Genomic DNA, 11,952 nt, shown 5'->3' with positions numbered 1-11,952 from the left:
TATCAATTAAAGCTATAAATAAATAAAAAGATAAACACTTTGGTATCATCTTTTTGTATCACTAGGCAAATGAACTCAAAAATAGGTTAATGTTAATTGATAAAATGAATTTAAAGAAATTATGATTGTTGTGTATACTACATTAAAATTTATGACATTATTATTACTGATCAATAAAATCAATATCTGCAAAAAGGGGAGTATCAAATTATTTTATGGTAAAAAATTCATCTATTTCAATTCTTTTGAAAGAACAAGAAGAAAACAAAGAAAACAGAGGATCTGTTAAATTTCAAGTAGTAAGTTTCATCAATAAGATACGGAGACTTACTTAACATATATATATTATGTGTCCTTTAATCGTTTAAACCTCGCCTAAATGACATTGGCAAAACACATATGCTCAACCATGTTGTATATCTTTTTATAATTTTACCTATTGTTTATGTTGTGGTGCTTATTGACCATTTACCTAGTAAAGTTACCACTTTACCTTGATTTGAGTTTACAGAATGTTGTTTTATAAAATAAAGAGTCAAGCCGTCGTGAGCAATATCTCTATTTCACGATTTCATATTTTAGAGTTTCTCATATACGATTTACCCTCTTTATAATGTCAGTTTTAAATAAGGACACTGTTTTCTCAATCATTAACGGATTGAGAAGGGGAAAATGGCTAAACTTCTCGTTCACAACACTGTATAAAACAAATAATGTTGTATGCATTCCAGCGAGCGCAGCTATAGTATAATATCATAACACTAGTTGAACTGCAACTTATGAAACATCCTTGACGTGAAATTATTCCACATAAAATTTGCATGTTTACTTAAAACCGAAACACTACGAAATATATAAATTTACGGAACACTTGTAAATTTGATCAATGTCATACATTTTCGTCCCTGTGGTTTGCTACTTTCGCCACTTCAGTCCAAAATTTGTATTTTTGTCAATTTAGTCCTCATAGATTTAAATATTAGCCAATTACGTCCTATCCGTCTAACGGCATCCAGCTATGCCGTTAGTTTAAGGGTATTTTTGTCTTTCTCCTTTTTATTTTGAGTTATTGGTCATTTTCGTCCCTGTGGTTTGATACTTTTGCCAATTCAGTCCAAAGTTTGAATTTTTTTCAATTTAAGTCAGATTTTTTCTATAACCGTAGAGAGCTAATTCCAAGCCTATCTACAACAATAATCACACCCCCTCCTCTCGTATTTAGTTTCTAGACGGTTCCTAAACTCTCCCCCATGGTAGAATTCAATGGTAAAGTGGTCAAAGCAATTTCGTGAAACCGAATTGTACGCAAAAACTAAAAATCGTTTCTTTGATGAAGCATAATATTTAGGGTTTAGAGATTAACATATCATAACGAAAATCTGGGTCGTAATCAACTATTATACATTAATCTGCAAAATAATTTTTAGTTTTTTCTGTATAATTCGGTTTCAGGGAATTACCTTGGCCACTTTACCATTGAATTCCACCATGGAGAAGATTTTAGGAAATGTCTAGAAACTAAATATAAAGGGGGGGGGGGTTATGATTACTGTTGTCAACAGAGTAAATGCATACCAGTATTTGAGGTTGCTCGATGGGTTTGGGCTTGAATTATGCTCTTCAGGGTTATAAACAAAAAACATAAAAAATAAAAAAAAATTGAATTAAACTGAACATTAAATTGACAAATTTTCAAACTTTGGACTGAATTGGCAAAGATATCAAACCACAGGGACTAAAATGACCATTAACTCAAAATTAAAAGGAGAAAGACAAAAATACCCTTAAACTAACGGCATAGCTGGATGCCGTTAGACGGATGAAACGTAATTGGCTAATATTTAAAACTGTGAGGACTAAATTGACAAAATTAAAAATTTTGGACTGAAGTGGCGAAAGTAGCAAACCATAGGGATGAAAATGGCCATTAACTCATCTATATATAATTGGAAACATAAAGCTACAGTAATATGGATACTTTTGTAATTTAGCTTTAGTAACATGCTCAGTTGAAAGAAAGGCAATATGGAGTACTGGTACACTAAATTTCTTTGATTTGCACCTTAGCCCCCTAGAGTTTAATGATTTTAATTTGTGTCATAATCGTTTTCGATATTTGTTTACTTTGTATATTAACCCCTATAATTTTTCTATTTTTTAATTTGTGTCATAACACATCCACGCCTTGCCTTTAAAACGGACTTGTATTCGCAATACATGTATGTTGTATACGCAATGGAGTATCTATTTTGGATTGTAAGCTATATAACGAGTGTCGGTATCGCCTTGATACCGTAATGAGTCGAACAAATACCGAACAAGTTCTTTTAATATTTAGATAAAAAATATTTTGTGTCAAAGTTATAGTCGTTCGTTGTGTTTGTATACTGAGAACAAAGTTCTTTTAGTATATAGATAAACATTTTTTATGTCGAAGTGATAGTCACCACGATGTATTTGTATATTCGTGTTTTAATGTTTGCGTCCGTTGGTGAGTTTCCCGTGCAATGCGCGGAGAACACTGCTAGTTACTATATAATTTACAAATTGAATTAAAACAAACTAACACAAACAAAAGTGACCGAACGTTCACAAATATAATTTACAAACAGGACATGCTTATATTCGTTTGTTTAACTAAAAGAACAATTTATTCATATTTATGTGAGTTCGTTTACAAACATTCCTTGTAACGGCGCCTTAATGTCAAGTTCGTTTACATGCCATATCCTCTTATGTATAATCTCATGAGAGAGATGTTAAGTTGTTCAATACACCAAAAAGGAAAAAAAAAACATTATTCACAAATACAGTTTTTCAGTTTTTTTATTCTTTTAAAATTAATTAAACAGAACATTAGGTTGTCTAATGTATAAGTGTTGAATATCATAGGTATGAAATATTAATAGGAGGTAGACACATTCACCATAAACACGTTACTGACACACCGTTGAGCTTGTTTCTTGGCTATTTGGGACATTAGAATCAAATAAAAACAAAGGGAAAGCCTTAAAAAGAATCCTCAAAGAGGCCTAAAAAATGTAAACATAAATTGTTAACTATGTTTGTTTAAACTTGTTCTTGTGCTAGTCATTGAAAGATTAATATTACAGTTTTTGTTACATTTTACATGGGACGGCAACGCGCTACAAATCATCCGTATACATACCTCACAGATGATTCCCTTTCATTAAACATACATGTTTCGGTATCATTTACGACTTCATATCCGATTTTTTCACAAGTTCACCTCCCTTTTTCCCATTTTCTCATTTAATTCAAAACACTTCAACATATGATCTAACTCCGAAATCCCTTCTTCGATATCCACAATTTCATCACTTTCTGTTGTTAGATGTTGTCTATAGTTTCGAATCTTCTCTAAACTGCAACTAACTTTCACTCCCATTTCCTCTAGTGTTGTTTGCATCGCGCTGTTTTCCTCATGTGTCTCTTTTAATTTTCGTTTCATTGATCTATATCCATCTAATGACTTCAAAAGTTGTTTTGAAAGTGACTTGTTATGTTCTTGAAGCTCTATCGTCCCTTGTGTTTCCTTCTCTTTATGTCCGTCTTTATGCACTTCCGCGCATTCATGAACCTTTTCTAATAATGTCTCGTTTTGTGATTTAAGGTTGTTTATATGTTCCTCCATTTCGGCTAACTCGTGTGCTTTTTTGGTTAACTCTCCCATCATGATCTCCTTTTCTTTTCCCAAACTTGAGCACATTATTTCTAGGCTTTTACGTGCGGCCAAGTTTGCACCGAGCTCTCTTTTTAGGCTTTCTTTGTCATCAATCGTTGTGGATTCGGTTAACCGTTTGTCCTTTGGGCTTTGCACCGGGCTTGATCGTGGCATATCGGCTAGTTTGGTTCCAAACGATTGGCATTTTTGAATCCTGGTTCGAACCATGTCGATAATGGTCATCATTCCCGCTACCCTTAACATCCTTCTTCCATCATTTTTTTGTGTTTTGCATGCTTCTTTGTGGTCTTGAATTAATTTCAATAGTAACTTCACGTTTGCTGCAACACCTGATGCATCATATCATATCATGCCATATTATATCATAAACAAACAGGGAATCTATTATTACCTTCTAAGGCGGCATCATCATAAGGTTGTGTGTTTGTTGATGTTGCAGTTAATTCTGGAGGTCTTTTGTCCCTAAAATTACTCATATCTAAACAAATCTTAAGAAAAATTGAAAAAAAAAATTAAAAAAAAATGTATGATGATAATGTGAGAGAATGAAAAGGGGATAGAGAGGGAGTCAACTTAGAAAATTTTCCCTCTTTTTTTTAATTTCTCAAAGATCAGCATAAGCCTTCCCTTTCTTTCAGAAATTGTTTTGACTGTACAATCATTTATGTGGTGTGTGGTGTATTTGAATTATGGTCGGTCGACAATTTTTGTTTTTCCTACCTATATCTTTTCCTTTTGACTTTTTCAATATCACTCGTTTTTTTTACTAAGAATTTTTTTATAGTAATATTTCACTAAAAAACATTCAAACGATTACAATGAGATTAAAATGAAATGACTTGTAAACATGCAATAAGTTGTAACATAACCTTTATTTAAATAGCAAACTTAATCCTACTAAAATAAAGTGTTGGTTTTTAGGAGCCAAGTAATTACTATGCACAACCCGTTGAACCCTGTTTAGAAAGTCTACGGCCTCCAGGGCTAAGAAACCAAATGCGCCAAGTGCAAAAGCCAACATATATTGGCCTAGTCCTTCAATAGGGATAACCATAAGAAAATCCCGAGCCTAAGGAGCCCGAAGACACTCAAACACCACGGAATAAATCAAACTTCACTTCCAAATTCTATACCATTCTATTATAAAGGGCACTCGCCAAAGCAAGTTGGGCTTTGTGTGTGTGGGGGGGGGGGGGGTTGTCTTTATAAGAGAAACCGCTAAGATCAAAATCGGGAAGTGACATGTACAAGCGATCTATCACACTCCCGTAATCAGAGTCACACCCATCAATACCACACCCATGAAGAATGTGGTCCTGCAATTTCCAATATTGTACCCTCGATGCCACAAATGCAAAATTAGATGCGTCTGAAGCTGAACATAAACCCAAACCTCCAAAACAGGTCGGAAGTGATACCACCCTCCATTGAAAATCTCAAAATTATCTTAACTAAACCACACACAAATATGCAAGTGTACCTATCGTATATATAGTAAAGTATAGATAAGAACCAAGTATCAATCCACAGATACACTTGTTTGATTTTTACTGCTAAATCGTTGTATTTATTTTAGTCGGAAGTGAATATCATATTGGTTTTGGTTTGATAAGTAAGTTTTCTAAAGTGAAATTAAAGACATAAACTAAAAGACAATATATTTGGGTTTTTTTTTTTTTTTTTTTTTTTTGAAATATGATCAAACATAAAAGTGTATCATCTTGGTTTAAACTCCTTTTAACTTTGGTTTAACAATGAATTAGTAAACATGTGATATTAGTGATTAAATGTGGGAATAACATTTTATTTCTAATTCATGTTATTCCATGATAATTAAATAAAGAGATATGCATAATTTTATGATCTCCACTAAAATATCATTTTATGTAAGCAAGTGGTTTATGATAAATATTTATAAAATAACTCATTTTTAAGGTGAGACAATCTCTTAAATTACTAAGTGAATTGTCCTAAATACTTTAGAAAAAATAACCTTTGTATTATACATAAAATATCAATTAAGATTAGTTGACTCCTAAAGGATTAACCTTGAATTACCAAATGTTAATCCACACAACTCTTGGAAAATTATAGATATCATGTAATAACCACCCAAGATTTGTTAAAATAGGTTATGTTGCATACTCGCTCAACGAGTAATTAACCGATCTTAGTGGATGAATATTAACAATCCGTTTCCACAAACATTGTTGATTCCCATTCAAAAATGATTAATTACTACTAATATTCCACTTAGTCCATGTAAATATTAGGATTTATGTTTTTTTCAACCAACCAAGCCCATACAAGAATGGCGATTCCTAGACTTATCATATGGCTCGGAACTTGGTGGCTCATTTAAAGATTATTAATTTAATAACCAAGTCCTCGCAAGAGTGGCAGTTCCTCGCCTTACCGTCAAGCTCAAAACTTGGTGTCTATTTTATGGTTCGCCAAGGCTTCGCAAGACTAGCAGTTTCTTGGCCTATCGTCAAGCTTGGCACTTGGGGTATCTGTGACATCCCACATCGGTTAGGGAGGAGAACTAAGCCATATTTATAAGGAGGTGGATACCTTCCCCATCATAATGCGTTTTGGGCGTTTAATGGTAGTGGATGTGAGGATAACTACATAGTTAAGCGTCCTCAGGTGGAAGTGGTATCAAGATGGGTGACCTCCTGCGAAGTCTTCACCTGGGCAACCAAAAGCAAACCCATGAGGCGATGGTGGTGCGTCCCAGCCAAAGCGACCAATATTATGGTGCAGAAGTAGCTGGGTTATTACAGTATCTTTTAAGAGAATTTTAACATTCCTCGTTAAGTGATAATTGCAACATAACCATTACTTATTAAAAACGATCACATGTAAATTATTATTATTAAAATTTAGTTAAGATTCATTAATAACCATAACTAAGATGGTACTATGAAATTTTAGCCAATAACAAGCATAATGTTGTTCTACAGTGTAACATATACAAAAATGATTAAATTGAAACAATCTAACCAATTTGGATGACTAATCTTTGATGCTAATGACTTCTTACAAGAGCTTAATCTCCTTAACTTCAAGGGTTGGATGGATGAGATTAATTCCCTTATTAATGGTGGGGAAAAATGGTGGTTGAAGTGGAGTAAACGAGTTTGGAATTGTTCATTGAATGAAGGAGATGTGCATTCAATTTATAAGTTGTCCAGGGTTCCAAGGCACTGTCGTGTTGAGTCTAATACGGCCGTGGTGACCTTTTTTGTCTTGTTGCATTAAATGCTTCATCATTACTCGTACAACATGGGTTAGCACGGCCGTGCTAAGCAAGGCGCGGCCGTGTTGAGTACACAACAGTCTAAATCTCTTCCATATTTGTCCTTTACTCATGTACTAAAGACATGGTCGTGCTTCAGGAAGGCATGGCCGTGTTTGCTTCAGAATATTCTATTTTGTCTTTTCCTCTTATTCTTGATAACACGGGTGTGTCTTGGTTAACATGGTCATGTCTTGATTTCCTGATTTTTTACTTTACTTCGTATGCTCTAGGCATGGTCATGTATTGATTCACCACGGGTTGTGTTGAGTCTGTTTTCACCGTTTATCTCCGTTTTTCTGCGTAAATCAACTTGTTTTATTCCTTAGGGCTATATTTACATATAGATAGCAATTATAAACATTAGTGGTTATTTGTTCTAATATATTTGCTGAAATTACGCATATTAGGAGATATTTTAGAGTTGAAAATATGTATAATTTCTTATACATCAGCGGTCCTTCTCTATACCACAATACATTAACAACACGTAAAGGTTCTCCATCCTTCACTATGCTGTTACCTATATCATAGCACGTATGAGGTCCTCAGTCCTCCCCTATGCTACCACATTACATTCACAACACGTATAAGGTCCGCAGTCCTTTCCTATGCTGACATCTATATCTACAACATGTATAAGGTCCACTGTCCTTATCTACATTGATGTCTATCATCTATATCACGTATAAGGTCTACAGTTCTTAACTACGCTATCACATGCCACGTCTATGTCCCACAGAAGTTAGCGGTATTTGTCATCGTAACTTACTATGCCAGACGTACAGTCTGTATACCGTTCATACACCTGTTTACACGTATATAAAATAAGTATAAATAATGTACCAACATAAGTAATTTAATAGGTGTACATAGTCAACATTCTACATGCCAAATATATTACTAGTCAAGAAATATATAATATCAAACTATCACATTGAGTATGTACACAGCCCCAAAAACATAAACATAGAAAGGGGCTAGAACTCACATAGGTCCTATTTTTTTCGGAATTGATGGTAACACATCTCTTCAGCTGGGTACGGCTAACTGTTTAACAGATATAGGTGTTAATTAACTACTTTGTATTTAAGTCTTACTACTCTTGTCATCAAGCTAATATGACCAAAGGCCAAACTAATCGAATAGGCCAAACGAATCGAATCGAGTATTCCAACGAATCGAATCGAGTTTTACAAAGGAATCGAGTCGAGTATCAAAAATGAATCGAGTCAAATATTTCAAACGAACCGAATCGAATATTACAAACAAATAGAATCAAGTGTCCTAAAAGAATAGAATTGAGTTTTCTTTCAATCAAATCGAATTGAGTTCTAACGGATCAATCGAGTTTCCAACGGATCGAATCGCATTCCCAATGCGATTCGACTAGGTTGGTTTTCCCGATTCAATCGCTACCTTTAGTTCCTTATAACCCGTTCTACAGTGCTATGAAGTTTCGTGTCATACCAACTCCATTTACTCATATTTCCACGATTCTAATTTTAACTGTTTTAACCCGAACCGAGCCAACTAGCCTATTTAATAAAAAAACGTATCTTTGATGTTCATGTTCGAAACCACTCGAATAGTCCAAAACAATATCAAACAAACTCAGAATTAAGAGATTCAAGTGGCCACGGAACCGCCTCGCCACGTCTATGAACCCACCAGCTTGTTGTTGCCAGAAACCGCCGCTACAGTCATCGGAAAACCCAAACAGTTTCCGTAAAACTCACATTTTCACTTACGGTTTCGTTGATAAACACTGGACTTACCGACCTTTGATTAAAGATCCGACTGGTGGAAATCTCCACTTATATTCTATGAACACTCAGTTAAAATTAGAGTCCGATCCGATGGTTAGATATTCAGGAATCGTCGAATCTTTATTGGTTGCCCACTCAAAAACGGGAATTTTGGTTTGATTGAGGTTGGAGGCCAATGGTATGGTGGATATACTTATAGGAAGGGATAGTGTTTCATGTTTAACTTTTCACCTAACGACATTTATCCCCACATACTTTAGATAATTACATTTATCTTCTATAATTCAATTAAACTTGATTCATTTAAATATTCACGAAACTTGGGATATTACACAAATAAAAACTCCTCTTATAAGAGAAAACTTAAAACTCCTAAAAAGTTATTTTATATTTGTTTTCTTTCAATATTCTTATATGTTGATATTATTAAAAAAATCTCGTCGGTGTAGTGCATATGTGCAACAATGTGTATTTGCATATATGCAAGAGTGTTGTATTGCATAGAATACAACATTATTGTGCATATTTGATACCCACTATTGTATATATGCAATATAAGAATATTGCACACGTCGAATACACACTAGTGCGTATATGTAATACAACACTAATTCACATATGCACCACATCGACTTTTATTTATTTATATTTTTTGCATATAATACGACACTATCGCACATATAAAATACACACTATTGAATGTATACAATTAAACACCATTGAACATATAAAATACACATTGTTGCACATATGTAATACAACAATATTGCATAATATTACATATGCGCACTATATCGACTTTTTTTTATTTTTTATTTCGTTTTCAGGTGGAAAGAAACAAAATATAAGAAAGATGAAAGTAAAAAAATGAAAATATTTTTTTTATTTTTAATTAAAAGTAATTTTTAAAGGTATTAAATTTTCTCTTTAGAAAGGAAGTATTTTCTTGATCATTCCCCATGTTCGTGTCTATATATAAAATGTTATAATTAGAAAGAATATATACAATAACATATGTGACTTAAATTATTACTATAGAATAAATAAGAACTTTGGTGCTGCTTGAGCTCCTATTGGGCCAAATGGCGCAACATCATTGTACCATGCATAACTTTATGTTTTTTTTTAAATTTATGGTACCATAACAAACGCAATAAAATCAATTGAATTTGCGCCAATTCACTGTCACTATGGCCGAACCAACAACGCTCGTGTTCTACAAATGTCCGGGTTTAATTATTCACCACCGCAATGCTCGGGACCGGTGATGCTTTGGTTTTATTAATGTCCGAGTTTTACGAATCATCTTTTGTTTTACTTCTAGTATCGTAACGAACGTAATCGAAACTTAACGAATTCACATCGACTTAGAGCGCAACGCCATACAACAATCGGGTTTTACCAACGCTCAGGTTTTACCGACTCATCGCCATAAAACCTGGGACCGCAACGCTAGGGTTTTACAAACGCGTTGGTTTTACCTACCAATATACGTCGTTTTATATATTTTACTTTTTTATATTTAAATATTTTTATATGTTAATATTACAAGTTTGTTTTTTTATGTTTTAACAACATTATTTATACCTGGTGTATATAAAATTATTGTAATAAAATAATCTCTAAAAACTGCAACTTCTATCAAATAACATAGCACAGAAGGCTACTTATTGTAATAAAATATAATTTCAGGTAAAACCAAGCCCCAAACGAAGAAACGAGTGAAAGACGAAGAAAAACGGAAGAAAACACATGAAAAGCAAGAAACACTCCCCCCTTGCTTCTGAACACCAGAAAAGACAAAAATCTACAAGAAAAGACAAATCCTGGGAAAAAAAGAACGGGACCGTGCCTCTTGACCACGGGGCCATGGTCACCCTCAACAAAAAGACAAAACGAATTTAGCACATGTCAGTAAAAGCACGGGGGCGTACCTACCTAAGCACGGGGCCGTGCTTCATGCTCTAGACTGCCTATAAATAGTGGCTCATGTTGCATTGATCAAGTGTGCCTTGAAGAGAATTCTATATGATTTTCACTTATAAAAACACCTACTAACACTCATATTGAAGATCTAGTGAAAGGTTTGAAGGGTTGGAGGTCATCATCATCCATCATCATCATCAACCATCATCATCATTAAGAAGGAAGATTAATCCACATTTGGTTAGATTGTTCTAGTTTAATCATGTGTTTGTTATCATCATCCACTCTAATGTTCATAACCATGCTCATTATGAGCTAAACTCCATTTACCATCTAAAATCTATGAAGAATCTTTGTTTTACTTAATGATTATATAAAACATGTGATTGAGTTTAGTAAAGTACATGATTATCTTGCAATTATCTTTTGATGAGAAATGTTTCACTATCTTAATTCAACAATTCAAAGTTGGTGATTGCCAATCCTATTGACAATCATTCATGATCGATTCATGTTCTTGAAAGATAAAATACTTTGATAACTTATCGAAAGATGGATCCTTATATTGTATTTAGAAATGATGAGATATAAGTTATGATCTATCTCTCTAGTTTTGGTAATTCTGAAATAAAATTGTTAACATGATTGCTTAGGTTATCATGCTAGTTAAAGAAATCATATGTTAATGGAATGTGCAATTATAACATACTTAAATCAACCAAGGGGAGGTTGTGTCATGAATTATAACCACCCAAGGTTGTTAAAATTGGTATTTGAGAAATCAAAGTCAATCCTAATCTTTCTACTTTACTAAACTACTTGCCAACTCAAATTGACATTTTCGTGGTAGTATAACATTAGGAAAGGGTTGACTTTAAAATGCGCATGCTGCTTTCTTTTATATCATAGGATACACTCACTTAGAAATGAGGGGCTGTTCTATCATATATTATTACGGCAAGTTTATCACATGTTTATTTAATAATCATCAGGGAACAATGGAGTGGATTCTTGATCTTAAATGGTAACCTTCATATAATTGAACTACTTGTTTAGATTTACTCATCTTGGTCACCTATATATTACATATAAGTATTTATATTTTATAAAAAGTTCAAAAATCAACCCCAATATGATTAAAACCTCCGATTGAAGTAAAATGACGATTCATTGTTAGAAACATTTGTGTCCATGGATTGATAATTGGTTCTTACCAATACTATTCAAAATATGTGTGATAGGTACACTTG

The 11,952-nt window shown here is 33.5% G+C and overlaps 1 protein-coding gene across 1 annotated transcript in view; it reads right to left on the bottom strand.

The window, feature by feature from the left end:
- Window positions 1–3,238: 3,238 nt before the first annotated feature.
- The window catches only part of LOC143622092 (uncharacterized), a 50,347-nt gene continuing 41,633 nt past the window's right edge, over window positions 3,239–11,952 (bottom strand). The window contains exons 2-3 of the mRNA XM_077093336.1: window positions 4,098–4,184; window positions 3,239–4,035 (exon numbers count right to left, since the gene is read on the bottom strand). Coding sequence (XP_076949451.1) covers window positions 3,239–4,035; window positions 4,098–4,184 — 884 coding nt within the window. The remainder of the gene's footprint in view (window positions 4,036–4,097; window positions 4,185–11,952) is intronic.

This window comes from Bidens hawaiensis, unplaced genomic scaffold, assembly GCF_021521415.1.
Source record: "Bidens hawaiensis isolate Kalapana, Puna unplaced genomic scaffold, B.hawaiensis_p1.1 tig00000326_1, whole genome shotgun sequence".
In the NCBI taxonomy this organism is placed as follows: Eukaryota; Viridiplantae; Streptophyta; class Magnoliopsida; order Asterales; family Asteraceae; genus Bidens; species Bidens hawaiensis.
The sequence above is the reverse complement of the archived record's forward strand: the minus strand, read 5'-3'. Positions and strand labels throughout refer to the sequence as shown.